The 19,778-nt window shown below is 48.0% G+C and overlaps 1 protein-coding gene, 1 long non-coding RNA gene and 1 other non-coding gene across 7 annotated transcripts in view; 2 read left to right on the forward strand and 1 right to left on the reverse strand.

Annotated features, from left to right (window-relative positions):
* The window catches only part of NAV1 (neuron navigator 1), a 263,151-nt gene that overhangs the window by 160,961 nt on the left and 82,412 nt on the right, over positions 1-19,778 (forward strand). For all 5 annotated transcript variants that reach the window (XM_064360228.1, XM_064360230.1, XM_064360229.1 and 2 more), the window contains one exon: positions 3,932-4,297. In XM_064360228.1, the coding sequence (XP_064216298.1) occupies positions 3,932-4,297 (366 nt within the window). The remainder of the gene's footprint in view (positions 1-3,931; positions 4,298-19,778) is intronic.
* Positions 1-19,778, reverse strand: part of LOC135268213 (uncharacterized) — a 136,933-nt gene that overhangs the window by 24,972 nt on the left and 92,183 nt on the right. The gene's annotated exons all lie outside the window — the stretch shown is intronic.
* LOC135268242 (U6 spliceosomal RNA) lies at positions 19,330-19,436 on the forward strand. The gene has a single exon (XR_010336517.1). It is a non-coding gene; the product is annotated as a U6 spliceosomal RNA (small nuclear RNA).

Below are 19,778 nucleotides of genomic sequence, written 5' to 3' on the forward strand. Positions count from 1 at the left end.
GGATTACCTCTGCTCAGGCCAGTAGAACCCTGACTACTGAAAAGGACATGACCAAGGAAGTCCTGGAAAAAGGTGAATAGTGGGGGCTTCAGGACCCCCTTACATCTGTCTCCTACCTCCATCCCTCATAGCCCCAATCTCCCAGCAGGAACCCGAGTAGAACACAGGTCTGGCAGAACTTAGGACCCAGCGGATGAAACCTTGGACATCTGCCTGCCCCCATCCGAGGAAACTGTTGGAACATCTCTCAGCACCCAGTCACCCACCAGCCTCATGCCAAAGACGCCAGAAAGTGCTTAGTTGCTGAGAGGGTCACACCCCAAATGACTCACTCACAGGGGCAGGGCAGAAGTAGCAGCTCCAGCCTCCTGGTGCTACTGACTCAGAGCAGCCAGCCCCCAGCCCCCAGCGTTGAGCTGGACAGCTTGATCCTCAGCAGGCATTATTCGTTTTCTGCTTCTGGTGGGGAAGGGGAGGCCTAAATCAAGCCTTTTGCATAATGCTGACTGGTTTAGGGGGAGAGTCTAGGGCTCTGGCTTCTGCCTCCCTTAATGGGAAGGGAACCAAGAGCCCCGAAGCTGGTTTTTCTGTTTACTGTGGACCTAGAGCCACTTCCTCTCTTAGGCTTTGGTTTATATTATTCCTGTTCCACACTGATAGCCAAACCAATGATTCCCTGACTCTTTGTGGTTTTTTTTTTTTTTTTTTTTTTTTTTTTTTTTTTTTTGAGATGGAGTCTCACTCTGTCTCCCAGGCTGGAGTGTAGTGGCATGATCTCGGCTCATTGCAACCTCCGCCTCCCAGGTTCAAGTGATTCTCATGCCTCAGCCTCCCTAGTAGCTGGGATTACAGGCGCCCGCCACCATGCCCAGCTAATTTTTGTATTTTTAGTAGAGACGGGGTTTCTCCATGTTAGCCACGCTGGTCTCGAACTCCCAAACTCAGGTAATCCACCCACCTCAGCCACCCAATGTGCTAGGATTACAGGTGTGAGCCACAGTGCCTGGCTGGCTCTTTTACTTTTTAAAAGGACTTTCTATCAATGAGCGCTTCCTTTAGCCCTGGAAGTAGGCAGGATATATACATACTCCCTGGGTTAAAGAATGCGGCTGGGGGCAGGGAGGCACCTGCCAGAGTCACACTGGGTGATGAGGGTCGGTTCTGCACTCAGCATGCTCAGAACCCATGCCAGCTGTGTGCCAGGCACAGCGCTGGGCACTGGCTCCCCAGAACACACACAAGCTTCATCCTCAAGGAGCTTATAGTCCAGTGTGTGCTTCCTGCAAGGCTGTTTCACCCAGGAACTCCCTGAAGAGGAACTAGATTCAGTTCCTTTTCCGAAGCCTTTACTCCTGTGCTGCTTCCTCTATTTCTACTGGTTCATTTCCCCCAGTGAGCAGAGTCTGGGTCAGACTGCGGCTGGAGAGGAAACGAAACTGTGTCCTCCCCAAAGAGAGGCAAGCCTGAAGGGTGGGTGCAGGGCTGGAATTCAAGAACTGAGGATCTGAGCTTGAATCTTCCTCACCAACCTAGGTCTAGAGATGTGTCTGGGAGAATTTAAAGAGAGAGAGAGAGAGCTGTGGAATAGTGAAAGAGGCACTTTTAGTACAAAGAACTAAACAGGGGCAGGCCAGGAATAGAACCGAGGAACCCAGATGCTGAGTGCGGCCCTTGCCCCTACACCAGTGTCTAACCATAGTGCAGGCTAACTACCCAAACCAGCTCCCCCTGGAGACTCCCCCACCCTCTCATCATGGTTACCATCCTCCTCTTCCTCCCATATCTCATCCCATGGCCAAGGTCTGCTTGCTTTGATCAAGCACTTACTGCTTGGAGCCCTGGACTGAGTTTTCTAATGAAAACTTCCTTTCTTTTTACTCACACATTCATTGTGAGTTTGCTCCTCTTTGATTCATTCTTGAGCGCCGACTACAGGCCAGGCACCATGCAAAGTGCTGAAATACAGTAGTGAGTGAGCAAGGCAGGCAAAGTCGCACCATCACCACAGCCTCTGGCTTCAGAGAACGTCCATTTCTGTTCAAGGAGATGTGATGTCTGGGTCCACCATAATTAGAAGCTGAAATAATACACTGTATGAGGCAGAGCTGCAGAATGCAAAGGGGTTCCTAAAGGGCTGCCAGAGGCTGGGCGCAGTTGCTCACACCTGTAACCCCAGCACCGTGGGAGGCCGAAGTGAGAGGACAGCTTGGGTTCAGGAGATTGAGATCAGCTGGGCAAATGGCGAAACCCCCATCTCTTTAAAAAGTACAAAAATTAGCCGGATGTGGTCATGTGTGCCTGTCTGTCGTCCCTGCTACTTTGGGGCTGAGGCGGGAGGATCACTTGAGCCCGGGAGGTCAAGGCTACAGTGAGCCATGTTTGTACCACTACACTCTAGCCTAGGCAACAGAGTGAGACCCTGTCTCAAAAATAAATAAATAAATAAATAAATAAATAAATAAATAAATAGGGCAAGCAAGGCCAGGAGGGGAGAGGCTGGGCATGGACCCAAAAGCAGCCGCCACTGATTGCCCTGCCCGGCCAGGGCTCCCTCATCTTGCCCACAGGACTACTGCCAGGACCCAGCCCACTCAGTTTCAAGAGTGTTTGGATCCCTCCAGTTCTGCTGATCAGAAAACAAGATATTTTCTTAGGTTCAGTAGAGACAACGTTGGAAATTTTTCTTTTTTTCAAGGAACTTCATAGAAACCAGAATGGAAAAATCAATGTCCCACTCCCATTCCAGCCCCCAAAGTGGCTAAGCAGTGGATGTGTTCACAGAGCAAAGATTGCTTGACTTCATGCAACTCAGGTCCAGCCACAGATTGCCTCAGTTGCCCCAGCTTTCTTGACCATCAAACCCTGTTTCATTTACTTAGCCCTGCCTGGCTTTAGTTAGGATAGGTTATGGAGACCCTATCTAAGGCTGATTTGGGCCGGCCCCACTGCTAGGCTAGATAGAATTATGGGTCTCAGCCTGAACCCAAGTCGAGGCCACCCCTCCAACCAGATTCCAACTGTATTTCCTCTCTGCAGTCCCCCTGGCCCTCTCTTCTTCCCTAGGCATCCAGGCTCTGCTAGTCTCAGGCCATCCAGCACTAACCTGGGCATTGCTTCCTTGGCCTTGGCCAGGAAGGGCCTGAGGCTTTGGGACCCTGGACATCCAGCTTCACTCTCACATCCGGTTCTCCATGTCCTCTCTTTTGTTCAGTTAAGGCTGCTGCTGTTCTCTGGAAGGCTCTACTTCCCCTGCTGCCCTAGGCCTGTGGCTGGAATCAGTCTTACTGGGGACCTGCCACACATCCCAGATTCCCAAAGCTTTTCCTATATACCGTCTGCACTCTGCTTCAGCTTTCCTGTATCTGATGTTTGGGAATCAGCTAGCCTTCAGCCAATTAATAGAAAAGAGGTGATGGACACACCCTTAACAAAATGATCAAGGCATTCTAAGTTCAAGTGACCAGTCTCTCTCACTTGCCCCCAAGGTCTGTTGAGCCCTTCCATATACCAGGCACTGTGTTCCATCTGTACATATGCGATGCTCACAACTCTGTAAGGTAGATTTTATGCCGTTATCCCCATTGTACAGATGGGAAAACTGAAGCTTCAGTTAAATACTTTCCTTGAGCTCGCTTACTAACAAATAGCAAAAAAGAATTCAATCCCAGGTCATATTACACAATCTAGGCTCTTAACAGTATACAGGATTGCTTCCCTAGCCACTTAAGATCATCTCCTTTGTCAAACAGATAACATATCACAAAGGCAACACACAGTTAGAGGCCTCATGGAGGAGGTGGAGCTTGGGCAGGTGGGGAGGAGGTGAGAGGGCCTGTGGGTGGAGGGGAGGCATTGCTGGGGTGCGTGTGAGGGGACAGGGCACACAGCGGCTGTGCCGAGGACTAAGTAGTGCCCTCTGCTCTCCGCCCAGCTCCCTGGAGATGACCTGCTACGACAGCGATGACGCCAACCCACGCAGTGTGTCCAGCCTCTCCAACCGCTCGTCCCCTCTCTCCTGGCGCTATGGCCAGTCCAGTCCACGGCTGCAGGCTGGTGACGCGCCCTCTGTGGGTGGGAGCTGCCGCTCGGAGGGGTCGCCCGCCTGGTACATGCACGGGGAGCGGGCCCACTACTCCCACACCATGCCCATGCGCAGCCCCAGCAAGCTCAGCCACATCTCCCGCCTGGAGCTGGTCGAGTCCCTGGACTCGGATGAGGTGGACCTCAAGTCCGGCTACATGAGCGACAGTGACCTCATGGGCAAGACCATGACAGAGGATGACGACATCACTACCGGGTAAGCGCAGGGGCTAAGAAGACGGCGGGGGCAGGATGGTGGAAAGACCACAGGGATTGAATGCCTTAAAAGTGGAGTGGAACTCAAAACAGGGGTTTGGGTTTGCTGTGCTTTGACGAAAGCACACAAAAGGGTGCTATGTACACTTTGTGATTGCCTCTGAAATTCGACGTGGTTTACTCTAGACTTGGGTGTGGTGGGTGGGGCCTACATCCAAGGAACCGATTGGTCAATGAAGGCGCCTCCCTCTCATTGGTCTCTGTGGCTGTCATTCTGTGGTATGCCCCACCCTCCTCCCTGGCTCTTTGCCCTCAAGAAATTGGCCCAAAGAGCCTTGGAAAAGCATTTTATTCCTCCCTCTTATGCGAACTTTGTGTAGACGCTGGACAACTAAAGCTGCTTTCCCATTTGAAAAAAAAAAAAGGATATTAACTATTAAAATCGTATCTATCCACCTAAGAAGAGAAAATGAGAGCATGTGGGTGAAATCGGTAGTCAAACAGTGAGTAGCAGCAGTAGCTCCACTTCCTTTGCCAGGGGTTCCTAACCCCTCAGTTCCCTATCTGACCTTGTGGCTCTCAGTCTCTGCTCCTTGGGTTTCTTCCTCTGCAAACCTTCTACCAATCATGCAATTTCCTAATCTCCACGCAGTATGGCAAACCCTTCTTTCCTGCCCTTTGCCCTTCAGGGACCCTCATCTTCTTATTTTTCTCTGCCTTAATTGACAGAGTTGTGCCTTCGCCTTCCAACCCTGGAAGCGTTGGCCAGGACCCCAAGGCCCCAGCACTTCATTCTTGCCGTCTTCTCCTAGTCTGGGAGGATAGGGGAGAAGACAGGAAGAATGAAGTGCTGGGAGCTTCGGGGCATCCTGGCCAACTCTTCCAAGCCCGGAGACCAGAGAGAGGCAGTATCTGGAAGGTTCTCTGGAGCACCTCTTAGCTGACTGCCACTTCCACTCTCCCTTCTTGGTTTGCTATATCATCCCCTGCCAAGGGACCGTACAAGTAGCGGCAGCAGCCCTTCCCTTCCTTCTCAGGGACTTAGTATCTTCCTGCCAGGGACTGCCTCTCCCCAGTAAAAATCCCACACTTCAAGGGAGTGGAAAGTAGCCTCTCCTCGGAAAAGACAAGAGCCAAGCTCCAGGCCATCTACTGTTCCCTGCTCCCATCTCCACCCCAGCGGAGAAACTTGGAGGGATCTGGTCAGGGCCTGTCCAGCTGATGAGGCTGCTCTGGAGCAAAACAACTGACGCATGAATGGGGTTGTTTACTGCCTGTTAAATCCCAGGGGCCAGCCCCACCTCGTGCTCACTCTCAGATCCACCAGCCTGGAGCTGGGACCAGAGAAGAGCCATCCAGTGCACAGGCCCAGAGCTCCTTCTGTGGTTAGAGGCGTGTGCTGGGCAGGAAGGCGAGCCACGGTGTGTGAGGAGCTGCTGCACACAGCCTCTACCCTAGGAAGCTGCCAGGGACTGCCTGAGGAAGTGTCAGGTCATTGCCCTCCTCTGAGAGCTCCGGGAGGGAACAGAGGGTGGCGCAAGCCCAGTGGGACTGAATCTTTAGAAAGCTCCCCCTATGTTAGAAGGACCATAGCCCCAGACCCTATAGAGCTTCCAGACAGGTGAAGTGATAGGACGCCTGTCCTGCAGAGCTCCCAGACTGAGGGAGTTGTTGGGACCCCTGCCCAGTGCAGCTCCCAGACTGATGGAGCTGAGACCCCTCTGAGAGCCCCTCACCTCACCAACCCATCTGATGGCAGAAAATACCCCAAGTGTTGGAAGGTACAAGACCCCTGCTTGGAGAAGTCCCAATCTGAGGAAGGTGGCAGGACTTCTGGTTTTTAACTAGCTGTATGAGCTTGGGCAAACTAGTTAACCTTGCCAGGCTTTCATTCATTTGTCTATCTGTCAAATGCAGATAATAGTAGAACTTATCTCAGGGCTATGATGAGGGTTGAATGCATTAATATATGTAAAGTACTTAGAATAATTCCTGGCTCATTGTAAATGCTCACTAAATGATAGCTATTATTTTTGTTGCGATTATTATTTTTGTTGTTATTAGAACCCCAGACTGATGGGGAGGCACTACTCTTGCTGTCAGGGGTGTGTAATCTAACCAGAGTGCCACTCACTCAGAATCAGCAGTAAAGACAGAACTAGTAGCAGCTGGTCAAACCCAGGGCATACATAATAGAGTGTCGGGGCATGGAATACGGGGGAAGGGGTAGGAAAAACCCCTCTGTGCCCCTCCAGCACCCTTGCTTTATCCTCTTTTCTCCAGACAAGACATGTGCTCCTGAATCCATTTTTTTAAAATTAGAGTTCACCGAGGCTAGCATGAAAAGAACTTGCCTTTCCTGCACAGCCCCCAGCTGTAAGCCCAGGGAAGCCTGGAGTTTGCATGCGGAACACAGAGTCAGTTGCTGGCATGACAATATCCATAAAGTGGACCTTACTGTGAACTGTGATGCTAGTTTACAAGATAATTTCACATGCATTTTCTGTGGTCAGTCGTCAATTAGCAGTAACCCTTAACACGAGTTTGTTAACTTCCCTACCAGGACTGTAAACATGGCCATCTTTAAATGTGCTTAGGAAGTCAGAGTTAAAGGGAATCAACTTATAATCCCCAGTAATTTAATGTAAACAGTCACTCCTCAATTATGTGTTTTCATGGTTAAGTTTTGTTGTTTTAGTTAGTGACAGGGCACCCTGGGTTCCAGCAGCCCTTTAAGTGAACATGCACACCTGAGCTGTCCTTGCTCAGCCTCCTGTTGGTCTTCTCATCCCCACTGTGGTTTCCATCTAGATGTTATAATTTAGAAAATGTCCTATTTCTTTAAAAATTGTTTTTCTAGTCATAAAAGGGGTAGGGCTATTCCCTGTAGAGATAGCTTCAGCACTCCCTCCTCGGCCACATTGCAACACCCCGCCCACCCATCAGCCTCAGCCCCCTGCAGTTCACTTTCCTATCTCCCAAGAGCTCCCAGCACTGAGCCACAGAAAAGGGGAGCTATCTTTCCCTACTGGGTGACATAATTGGCTCCCAGTTATCCGAGTGAGCCGTAAAAGATGACAGCAATTCTGATGCTTTGTCCACACTCTGTTTATCTGCTGGGGGACTGTCTGTTTGGGGGTTCTTCCCAAGCCTCTGTTCAGTCTCAAGTTAGCTTTCCCTACTCCCTCCAGTGACCAGGCCCCTTCCTGGGTCGTTAGTTGGCAAATCAAAGAAGGCAAATTCTTCAAACTGAAGTCAGTAAACTAGAAGGAAAAAAGTGACTCTGATGCTGCTGCCAGAATAATCATACAAGTTTTTTACAAATTATTTATTTTTAAAAATTGCAGTCATATACCTAATATAAAAATTTACCATTTTATGTTAACCATTTTAAAGTGTACAGTTCAGTGGCATTCAGTACGTTCACATGGCTGTGTAACCATCATCACATCCATCCCCAGAACTTTGTCCTCTCCCCAAAGAGAAACTCTGTACTCATTAAGCAGTAGCTTCCCTTTCCTCTTCCCTTCAGCTCCTGGCAGCCACCAGTCTGCTTTTTGTGTCTATGAATTTGACTACTCTAGGTAACCCACATAAGTGGATTCATACAGTCTTTGCTTTTTTTTTTGTTTTGTTTTTTTTGTTTGTTTCTTTTGAGACGGAGTCTTGCTCTGTCACCAGGCTGGAGTACGTAGCACAATCTCGGCTCACCGCAACCTCCACCTCCCGGGCTGAAGCGATTCTCCTGCCTCAGCCTCCTGAGTAGCTGGGACTACAGCCGTGCGCCACCATGCCCAGCTAAGTTTTGTATTTTTAGTAGAGACCAGGTTTCACCATATTGGCCAGGATGGTCTCGATCTCTTGACCTCATGATCTGCCTGCCTTGGCCTTCCAAAGTGCTGGGATTACAGGTGTGAGCCACGGAGCCTGGCCTTATTTTTTTTTTTTAAATGACTGACTTATTCACTTAGCATAATGTCATCAGGGATCATTCATGTCATAGTGCTAGAATTTCATTCTTTTTTCCGATTGAATTCTATTCTATTGTATGTATATACCACATTTTGTTTATCCCAGTCATCTGTTCATGGGTTGTTACCACCTTTTGGCTATTATGAAGAATGTTGCTCTGAACATTGGTGTCCAAATGATTTTCGAGTCCCTGCTTTTGGTTCTTTTTGGGTATATACCTGGAAGTGGTATTGATGGATTGTATGGTAATTCTATGTATTTGTTTTTTTTGTTTGTTTTTTGAGGAACCACCACACTGTTTTCCACAATGGCTGCACCATTTGACATTTCTACCGACAATGAATGAGGGTTGTAATTTCTCCACATTCTCCCCAACATTTACTGTTTTCTGTTTTGTTTGTTTTTATAATAGCCATCCTGGCCACACACACCTGGCTCATGTCTGTAATCCCAGCACTTTGGGAGGCCGAGGCGGGTGGATCACTTGAGGCCAGGAGTTGGAGACCATCCTGGCCAGCATGGTGAAACCCCATCTCTACTAAAAATGCAAAAACTAGCGGACGCGGTGGTACACGCCTGTAATTGCAGCTATTTGGGAGGCTGAGGCAGGAGAATTGCTTGAACCCGGGAAGCAAAGGTTGCAGTGAGTCGAGATTGTGCCACTGCACTTCAGCCTGGGCGACAGAGCAAGACTCCATCTTAAAAAAGAAAAAAAAGCCATCCTGATGGAGGTGAAGTGGTTACCTCATTGTGGTTTTGATTTCTCTGGAGATTAATAATATGGAGCATCTTTATGTACTTATTTATTAGCTGTTTATAGATCTTCTTTGGAGAGATATCTATTCAAGTCCTTTGCCCATTTTTAAATTGTGTTGTTTTTTTGTTGAGTATTAAGAGTTCTTTATATATTCTAGATATTAACCTTTAATCAGACATATGATTTGCAGATATTTTCTTTCATTCTGTGGGTTGGGTTCCCTTTTCATTCTGTAGATGTATCTTTTATGCACAAAAGCTTTTTATTTTGATGAAGTTCAGTTTATCTATTTTTTTCTTTTGTTGGCTGTGCTTTGGGTATCATATCTAAGAAACCATTGCAAAATCTAACGTCATGCAGCTTTTCCCCTGTTTTCTTCCAAGAGTTTTATAGCTGATGGGGTTTTTTAGAAATACAAATTCTAAGCCTCAGACTTACCAATGTAGGATCTCTGCTACCCAGAAAGCCACATTTTTCTAAAGCTTCCCAGTGATTTTAGACTAGTCCATCTTCCTATCTAGTACAAAAATCTTATCTGCAGTATCCCTGACAGTCTTTCATCCCTGGCTTCCATAGGCACAGTGATGGGAAGCTTATTCCATATCATATAGAATTAAGTTATAAGGAAGTTTCTAAATATTCAGCTGAAATCAGCTTCACTGTAACTTCCACCTATTGATTCAAATTCTGTCATCTGGGAAAAATAGAATAAGTGTAAGTCTTCATCCAAATAGTTCAACATGTTCTTAATATAGATCGAATATTCTCTAGACCAAAAAAAAAGAAACGGTTCCTAGCTTATTTTAGTACTTTCTTAACTGACCCAGTTTTTCAAACCTTTCATTGTCCTGGTCACCCTCCTCTGGAAGCTCTCAAGTTATCAATGATCCTCTTAAAATTTGGCACCTAGACTGATCACCCGCTTGACACTAGAAGTAGTCTTGCCAGGGTAATATCCAAATCATGACACTGCAGACAACTTCGAGCTGGCCGCTGACTTTCCTAGATGACAGCTCGGGCCATTTTACCACTTGAAAATAAAAAAGGAATTTGCTTTTCTAAAAATAGGAAGGTCTGGAATTTAATCTAAATAAGAAGATAAATTTCACAGCCATCTGTCCTTCCATCCCTGGCATCCATTGGAGTGGAGGGGAATAGAGCTTGGGTACCCATACAGAGGTGGGTGCAGGCACTGAGTATAGGGGCTACGCGTGCCTGGAGGGAGGAGGTCAGAGGGCCCTCCATCTTCTCCCTTCTTCAACATGGGTTCTCTCTCAGTGTGTCCATTTTTGTCTATGTGAATGGGTGAGCTGTGTCTGAGCTGGGTGGCAGTAATGGATGGGAACTTGCAGGCCAACACAGCAACACTATAGCCAAGTCCCGCAACTCCAGAGGGCGCCCTTCACATTAGACAGAGGTGTGAGGTCCACAGCAGGGTGCCCTTCATATTACACAGAGGTGGGAGGTCCACAACCAAGGACTGCTGTCCTGAAACCTATGCCAAGGGCCACAGAGCAGTAGACAAGGGTCCGCGGGTTCCATCTTTTTTTTTTTTTTTGAGACAAGAGCTTTACTCTTGTTGCCCAGGCTGGAGTGCAGTGGTGCGATCTCAGCTCATTGCAACCTCTGCCTCCTGGGTTCAAGCGATTCTCCTCCCTCAGCCTCCCAAGTAGCTGGGATTACAGGCATGAGTCACCACGCCCAGCTAATTTTGTATTTTTAGTAGAGACAGGGTTTCTCCATGTTGGTCAGACTGGTCTTGAACTCCCTACCTCAGGTGATCCACCCACCTCAGCCTCCCAAAACGCTGGGATTATAGGCATATGCCACCACTCCCAGCAGCAGGCTCCATCTTGAGTGAGCTCTGTATGCACGTGTTAGGGAACAGAAGGATTCCTTGGTGACTTGTGCCGCACCCTGTCTCCCTCATCAGGTTGCTTCCTGCCCTCTGTGTGTGGCTGGATGTTCCAGTCTTCTTGTTTTTCTCTTCACCTCCCCTTCCTCCGTTCCCCAGTCTGTCCTCTTGAACTGTGCTTGGGGGCTCAGAACAGATGGGATTCGTTTCCTCCTTGGCTCTGAAGTGTCCTGACGTTGAAAAATGTCAAATAAAATAAACTGTAGGCCCCTGCCTTCTCCCAGGCTGGCTCTGTGCTCCCGGAGTCAGCGAGCTCAAGCCTTAAAGAGACACTTACAGTCCTGCTGACGGAGCCCCAGCCCCTGCAGCTTCCCTCCTGAGAAGGAGCTGCATTCACTGCCCTCTCACTTGGCTCAGGTCTGACTCTCAGACTCCAAGATACCCAGCCCAGCCACTCTCATTGATGTCTCTTCCAGTGAGCACTGGGTTTATGTGGTTTATAAAAAAAGAAGAGACCCCTTTTGAATTTGAATGGACAAGGAGGAGAGTTGTCCCACTTCTTATTTCTTCTTCTGCCTTTGCCTTCTCTGTTTCCTGGTAGGTCTTTAGGAATCCCGTCTAGCGGGGCAGCTGGACCAGGCCTAATTTTTGCTCATGGAACCCAAAGATGGAAGCAGAAAGTGGTAGGGGGCCACCCTCAGGAGGACCCAACATTCAAGTTCAGGAAGGAAACTCAGTTTCTGTCGGGGGCCGGTGAGAGCGGCACGTCTGCCGGGGTCTCTTGGCCTGCAAGAGGGTCCCAATACCTGGAAGAGAGAGTGCGCGGAAGAAAAGAAGACAGGACAGCTGGAGTCTGGAGGGCTGACCAGGCAGTTCCCAATTAGCAATGCCTAAAACCAGCAACTTTATTGTACACTGAGTTAGTATATATATCTTTTCCTACCTCATTTTACAGGAACATTCTTTGCCCCACCTCATTTACATAAGCATTCTTAGTCCCATCTCAATTATCAGAACAGATGCCATTATCTTAATAAAGGGAAGAGAGAGCCATCCGGGCAGCGGAAAACACACAATGGGTACAATCAAGTCATGCAGGTGGGTCTCATTATCAGGGTGAGGAAACCTATAGTTAAAATGTTAATGATCTATGCAAGTCATCAGAGAGGCGATAGACCCATTAACTTTGCAAATAGTAGTCACAGGAACAAGCACGGGACCCATCAATAGAGGGTAAACAAAGTCATAAAACTAGCCCAGAGCAGGTACTTCAAGAAACAATGCCTAGTAAAACCACACAGCCTTCACCCAGCCTTTAGGTCAGTGGACCAGAAATAGACTTCTGCAAACTCAAACTTCTATTAAATCTCTCTTTCACTGGTCTCGACTGCCTCCAGGGGGTGGGAAACGTGTCCGGGCTCAAGCTCCATTATGGCGGGGACACTGAGTGGTCTCAACGCTGGAGCGATCCCCACAAGTTTCTGCCCTGAAAGGACTTCAAATTTAAAAGGGAGGTAGGCAGCCTGAGCAACACAGTGAGACCCCGACACATACCTATAGATAGTTTCAGCTACTCAGGAGGCTGAGACAGGAGGATCACTTTAGTCCAGGAGTTGGGGGCTACAGTGAGCTACAATTGTGCCATTGCACTCCAGCCCGAGTGACAGAGCAAGACTCTGTCTCTTCAAAAAAAGAAAATTAATAAGTGGGCTAAGCACAGTGGCTTATGTCTGTCCCAGCACTTCGGGAGTTCAAGGTGGGAGGATTGCTTGAGACCAGGAGTTCAAGACTAGCCTGGGCAACATAGCAAGATACTGTCTCTACAAAAAAAGTTAAAACTTAGCTTGGCGTAGTGGCACATGCCTGTGGAAGCTACTCAGGAGGCTGAGGCGGGAGGATCCCTTGAGCTCAGCAGTTGAGGTTGCAGTGGGCTATGATTGCACCACTGCACAAGCCAGGGCAACAGAGACCCTATCTCTAGGAAATTAAATAAATTTTAAAAATTAAAATAAAATAGAAAGATAGGGTATGTATTGTATCCACAGTAAAGGAAGCAGTATGTAGTTGAAGTAGATGATGGCTATTGCTTCGTTTAAGATAATCTCTAACAATTACAATGCTGACTTCAGACTCATACGCATAGGCTTGGCTGATGCTTCTCTGTGGTGTTGGGGAAGAAGCACTGGGCTAATCCTGAGATCTGGAGTTCAATCCTTAGCACACCTCTAGCTTGCTGTGTGGCACTGAGCAAGCCACCTGGCCTCTCCGAGTCTTAGTTTGTTCATCTGTAAAAAAGGTCATCGTTTTTGCCTTAAGAGGATCAAATGGAAAAGAATAGTAAGAGTGCTTTGAAAAGTATAAAGAGCTGTTGGTTTGAAATCTATTATTCTGGTCTGGCGTGGTGGCTTACGCCTGTAATCCCAACACTTTGGGAGGCCAAGGTGGACAGATCACCTGAGGTCAGGAGTTTGAGACCAGCCTGACCAACATGTGAAACCCCATCTCTACTAAAAATACAAAACTAGCCAGGTGTGGTGGTGCATGCCTGTAATCCCAGCTACTTGGGAGGCTGAGGCAGGAGAATCGCTTGAACCCGGGAGGGAGAGTTTGCGGTGAGCCAAGATCACGCCACTGCACTCCAGCCTGAGCAACAAGAGTGAAACTCCATCTCAAAAAAAAAAAAAAGAAAGAAAGAAAAGAAATCTGTTATTCTGATCTCAATTTAATGTTCTGTTCATTTAGCTGATGGCTTCTGTCTTAATTAGGGGTTGCTAGAGTATCAAAATAAGATTTCTTAAACTTGGAAGATGAGGACGTTAAATTTGGGGCTTGACTTACATTTCAAGGAATGCTTTGCGACACAGTCTTCATAGTCTTTCAATCCTGTAGTGTGCCGTTAAATAAACAGACCTTTGAGAACAGGCTTATCAACACAGGCATGACGCAGATGGGCAGAGCCCTAGCATGGTTTAGAGTGAAGGCTCACAGCTAGGCTGCCTGTGTTTGTATCCTGCCTCTGTGAGCTTGGACGAGTTTTTCACTTCCCTCTGCTTGTTCCTTCAGCTGAAAAATGCGAGAGAAGTGGTGCCTACTCTGTAAGATTGATTTGAAGATTAAATTAGTTAATACTCTCATGTTAGATATCATAAATGCTAGCTGTCCTTAGTCAGCCATTTGATAATACACATTAGCAAGCTGCTGGACCTGTGTTGTCACATGCACATTCTAGATGATAGTACATTCTTTGAAAAATGTGTTAACCTTCATGCTTGAAAATGATCTTTCTGATCCTCACTGGAAGAATGACATACTAAGTTGTTTGCCAAGAAAGATGGATTTGTCCTGACCCATTTTTACCTGTTCCTGCAATGTTCTCATGCAGCAAATGGTGCCCATCTGTGGTTTGAGGTCTGGGCTGAGTATAGCATGTGGTGCAAATAGCTAAGCTCGCTGCACGTAGAATCACACAAGTGGCCATAACCTCTTTCCCACATTGTCTTGGCTAGTTGGGCTGTCTGTCCTTCACTGAAACATGGGTTTTTGCATCTGAAGAGTGTCTTGGGCTGGGTACCCCCAGAAGCTGACCTTGAGACAAGGATTTGGGTGCAAGTGGTTTATTTGGCAGATGCCCAGAATGTGCTGATCGGAGTGGGAAAGTGAGTCAGGGAAGAGAAGGAAGCCACTACAGGCTATGTTCATGTGCAGGTTACTGCTGTGGGCAATTGGGGCTTACAGATTTCTAGGAGGTGACATGGAATACACCTCAGTGTTACCCACCAGAAGGGCAAGGAAGTTTGGGTATTTATATGTCAGCTCCCATTCATTATTGGCTAAGGGCAGCTCCTAGAGGTCTTCGGCTCTGCGTTTCAAGCCTGTGCACATAGGCTGAGAGGAATCCCTGAGTCTGAGTCACAAGCACCCGCAGTCATGCTCAGACAGCACCTACAGGAACAGTGACTATGGAGGGGTGTAGGTGGCACACCAACACCACCAGTTATAAAGAGGGAAGGTGGGAAGGCAAGACGAGAGGAAGGTATGGAGTTAGATTCCTGGGTCACATGTGAACCCCTGGCTCTCAAAATATTCCTTCTTATTTTTTCCTTTTTTTTTCTGAAGCAGGATCTCACTCTGTTGCCCAGGCTAGAGTTCAGTGGCGTAATCACAGCTCATGGCAGCCTCTACCTCCTAGGCTCACATGATCCTCCCACCTCAGCCTCCTGAGTAGCTGGGTCTACAGGCACACGTCACCACACATGGCTAATATTTAAATTTTTCTGTAGAGACAGGATCTCACTATGTTGCCCAGGCTGATCTCAAACTCCTGGGCTCAAGCAATCCCCCCAGACCTCCCAAAGTGCTAAGATTACAGGTGTGAGCCACTGTGCCCAGCCTCCTTAATTCTTAAAATAAAATAGTGGGCAGCACCCCTCAGTCTGTGCAAGGTTAATCTGGATAAGAGTGTTTGTTCAAACCCAACAGGGTTGGTGAAAGGTTGGAACAAGCCAGGTATTCCAGAGGGGCTGCTGGATGTATTCTAGTTGCCATGGCAACTAATGCCAGTTAGGACCTGGAACACAAGTTCCTTCCTGTAGTGTGTCCTAGTAACCTACAATTGAGCTGCTGGAGTTTTCACCTACTGTGATGACATGGAATCTGGTTGACAATCAGGATGAGTAAGGGTCGAGGAAGCTGTTGAGATGAGCCTGGCTTTTCCCCCACCAGCTCTGCACACTTGTCACCTGGCCACTGTCTCCCCTCTTTAATTGTCAACCTTCTTCTTATGTTCTGTGATAAGCCGGCTGAGCTTGTGTAGTGCCTGGAAATTCCATGTAGTCTGATATTACAGAAAGAGTACAAGTTTGGAACTATGACAGGCCTGGTGTTCAGATTCCAGATCTGAAGCTTTGGGAAAGCTGTTTATCTATTTTCAGTGAGAATACTAATATGGCAATAGGATTGTTGTTAGCATGTAGTGAAATATAGCCTATGTGATACACTTGGTGGCCAGGCACGGTAGCTCATGCCTGTAATTCCAGCACTTTGGGAGGCCAAGGCGGATCACTTAAGGTCAGGAGTTTGAGACCAGCCTGGCCAACATGATGAAACCCAATCTCTACTAAAAATACAAAAATTAGCTGGGCATGGTGGTGGGCTCCTATAGTCCCAGTTACTTGGGTCAAGACATGAAAATTGCTTGAACCTGGGAGGTGGAGGTTGCAGTGAGCCGAGATCATACTCCATCTTAAAAAATAACACTTGGCATGCAGCAGGTGTCAGTAAATGTTACCTCCCTCCTTCTCTTGTTTGCTCCTAGAAAACCAAAGCTATAAAGGCCATCTATGGAATGGAACTGTTCTGCCTGGATGGTGATGTCCAGTTGCCCACCTGTCTTTGCCAAATGCCCTCCCTCCAGGGAGTCTTTCCTGATTCATCCCATGGACTCTGGGTTGTCCTGGAACTGGTGTGCATAATTTGTACTGCAGTAATTTGCACTTTAATGATTCTCTTGCAGTTGCATAGCATGTATGGTTTGCACATACTAATATGGCATTATCTTATTTATTGTTAACATTATGAGTTAGATATTCTTCCCCCCAATTTACAAGTGAAGAAGTTGGAACTCAGCTTAACTGGCTTGGTAGGATCACATAACTCAAAGTGGCCCCACCAGAACAGAACCCAGGTCTCTGCCCCCCACATTCTGTGCACGTTCCAGCACACCTACTGCCTCGGTTTGTGCTCCTTGAAGCCTTTCCCTGTGTGTGCAACCCTTGTGTCCCTGAAACCTGTGAGCATGTCAGGGGCAGGGATCACAGGCCTTCTGCTGGAGCAGGAGCTTCCCAAAAACAGAGACTCTGTCTTCTCTGTCTCTCCGTTTCCCCTCAACACCTAGCAGCGTCGGTTCTCAGGCCGTGCTGTCGACTCACCAGTGAATCATTGTTAGAGACCCCCTCCTGGAATGCCCTTACATGACCTCTCTATCTTCCAGGATAGAGTCTTGCTTTGGGGAGCCACAAAGTAGCCACAGTCAGGAACTCTGGGCCAAGGGCAGAAAGAGCAACCCAAGCCTCTGTGAATGCAAGTCCTTGTTTGACTCCAACTCAAAGGCTGAGCTGTCCCAGGATGTTCATGAGGGGCCAACTCTGGCCTCTGGGCTATCAGATGTCTCTGGCCAGGCAGTAAAAGGCCATTCACTGCAGCTGAAGAAAGGCCAGCAGGCTGGGCCGAGGGACTTTCCCACTGAGGTGTTCAGGGTTGGGGGCCCAAAGATGCTGCAGGACTGAATGATTGTCATCGATATATCGGAGTGACAATGGAACAAGCACAGGCAGAGGCATAAAAGTATAGATTTGAAAAGCGGGCCAGAGGAGTGAGTCAGGCCTTGAGAGACCAAAAACACGTAGCTCCATTGGAGGCAGATCAGCACTCACTGAATATGCAGGGCAGGATCACGGAGAGACAGGGTTGAAGAGGCTGACACGGGGGCATGTGCGGTAGATAAACAGAGTCAGCACGTTCGTGATGTGCACGCCAAGCAGTGGAAATGAGAGACAGATACTGTGTGAGACCCATCCAAACATGTGTGTGAGAGGTGGCTGGATACAAAGAGGCTATGTGTGCACCAGATCGACTGTTTGAAGACAGGCCCGTCGATGCGCAGGGGGTGTGCAGCAACCAGGCAGGCTCAGAGAGTGTCTGAGAGGTGGAGGGATCCTTCCAAAGAAAGGCAAGTGACCTTGTGCTCAGCCTGCGGGGGGTGACCCAGAGCAGGGTGAGTGTATTCTCACCAGCCTACCCACCTTCTCCTTTGGCCAGCTCCTCCTAAAAGGGGTCTGTGGCGTGTCTTGTCTCTTTCTTGTAGGGCATCTCCAGCTTGGGAGACAGGAACAATCTCTGACCTAGTTCCTGCCCTCTTTGACTGACTGCTCACCCTCTTCCAGCTCATCTCCCCAGCCTCAATCTCTCATTCTTCCTCTACTTTGACGTCTGGCTTCTGTCTTGGCCCCTGTGAGTTTGATGACAAAGGGCAGTTCAGGAATGACACTATCTACACATGCATGGCCATGTGGACAATTTCAGGTGGTGGGACTTCTAGCAGCTGAGGTTCCCAGGACTGCTGACATTCTGCTGAGTGTTATTAGAAGATCAGGGACAGAGCTTATCATCTGGCTGTCACTGCCCCTTTCCAAGCCACAACGAGCCTCCACAGAGGGGCCCTGGGGGATAGCCATCTGCCCTGTGCCCATGCTGGGGGCCCTGGGGGATGGCCAGCTGCCCTGTGCCCATGCTGGAGTGAACTGTCCTCTGCTGTTCACTGTTTTCTGGATTTAGCCAGGGAAAGGAGCTCCCTGTGTGAGATTCCAACTAAGAGATCCCACCCTTCCCAGCTCTGATCAGATATCCCTGAAGTTAGGAAGGCAACAACTATACACAATGTCTCTCTATTTTTTTTTTTTTCTGAGGCAAGTCTCACTCTGTCACCTAGGCTGGAGTGCACTGGCACAATCATGGTTTACTGCAGCCTTGACTTCTTGGGCCAAGCAATCCTCCCAGCCCAGCCTCCCAAGTAGCTGGGACTACAGGCAAGCGCCACCATGCTATTTTTAATCCATGCTAAGTTTTAAATTTAATACAGGCTAATTCTTAAATTTTAAAATACACTCTAATTGGGGGGATTTTTTTTCGTTTTTCCTTTTTTGGGAGAGGCAGGGTTTTACCATGCTACCCAGGCTGGTTTCAAACTCCCGGGCTCAAGCTATCCACCCACCTTGGCCTCCCAAAGTGCTAGGATTACAGACGTGAGCCACCATGCCTGGTTTATGCAGTCTCTTATATCTCCACAGGTCCTTGTGGTTAGTTTCCTGCTCTTGGGAATCAGAGTAGCAAAACAGATGGAACATTCTGGAGCCCGCCTGGCCTGGCTATAATTTTCAGTTTGCCACTCACGGCCTATGTGCATTACTTAGCCTCTTTGTGCTTCTGTGTCATTATCTGAAAGGAATGCCCACCTCGTGATATTTGCTCATACATTTGATAAATACTTGTAGACCACCTAATGTATACCAGACACTGCTGATGTGGCAGGAGGAAAAATAGGCATTACTTTTAAATGGATATATGAAAAGAAATGGCCGGACATGGTAACTCACGCCTGTAATCCCAGCACTTTGGGAGGCCAAGGCAAGTGGATCACTTGAGGTCAGGAGTTCAAGACCAGCCTGGCCAACATGGCAAAACGCTGTCTCTACTAAAAATACAAAACTTAGTTGGGTATGGTAGCATGTGCCTGTAATCTCAGCTATTTGGGAGGCTGAGGCATCAGAATCGCTTGAACCCGGGAGGCGGAGGTTGCAGTGAGCTGAAATCACGCCACTGTACTCCAGCCTGGGTGACAGAGCGAGACCCTATCTCAAAAAACCAAAGAACAACTACAACCATAAAAATGGCCACGCTCATTTCGGCAGCACATGTACTAAAATTGGAACGATACAGAGAAGAGTAGCATGTCCCCTGTGTAAGGATGACACCCAAATTTGTGAAACCTTCCGTATTTTAAAAAAATTTTAGGCCGGGCATGGTGGCTCACACCTGTAATCTCAGCACTTTGGGAGGCTAAGGCAGGCGGATCACCTGAGGTCAGGAGTTCAAGACCAGCCTGGCCAACATGGTGAAACCTTGTCTTTAAAAAAAAAAAAAAATATATATATATATATATATATAATTAAAAAAAGAAAGAAAAAGAAATGGCAGACAAGCCAACATATAAACATGCAGTAGGTTGGGTGGTGCTTTGTGTCGTAAGGAAAAATAAAGCAGGGTAAGGGGCAGAGAGTGATGGGGTAGCGGGTATTTGAGAGCAGGTAGTCAGGGAAGGCTTCTTTGGTAAACTATGCAGAC

Source organism: Aotus nancymaae, unplaced genomic scaffold (assembly GCF_030222135.1).
Source record: "Aotus nancymaae isolate 86718 unplaced genomic scaffold, 86718_ANA_hifiasm-v0.15.2.pri h1tg000039l, whole genome shotgun sequence".
NCBI classification, from domain to species: domain Eukaryota; kingdom Metazoa; phylum Chordata; class Mammalia; order Primates; family Aotidae; genus Aotus; species Aotus nancymaae.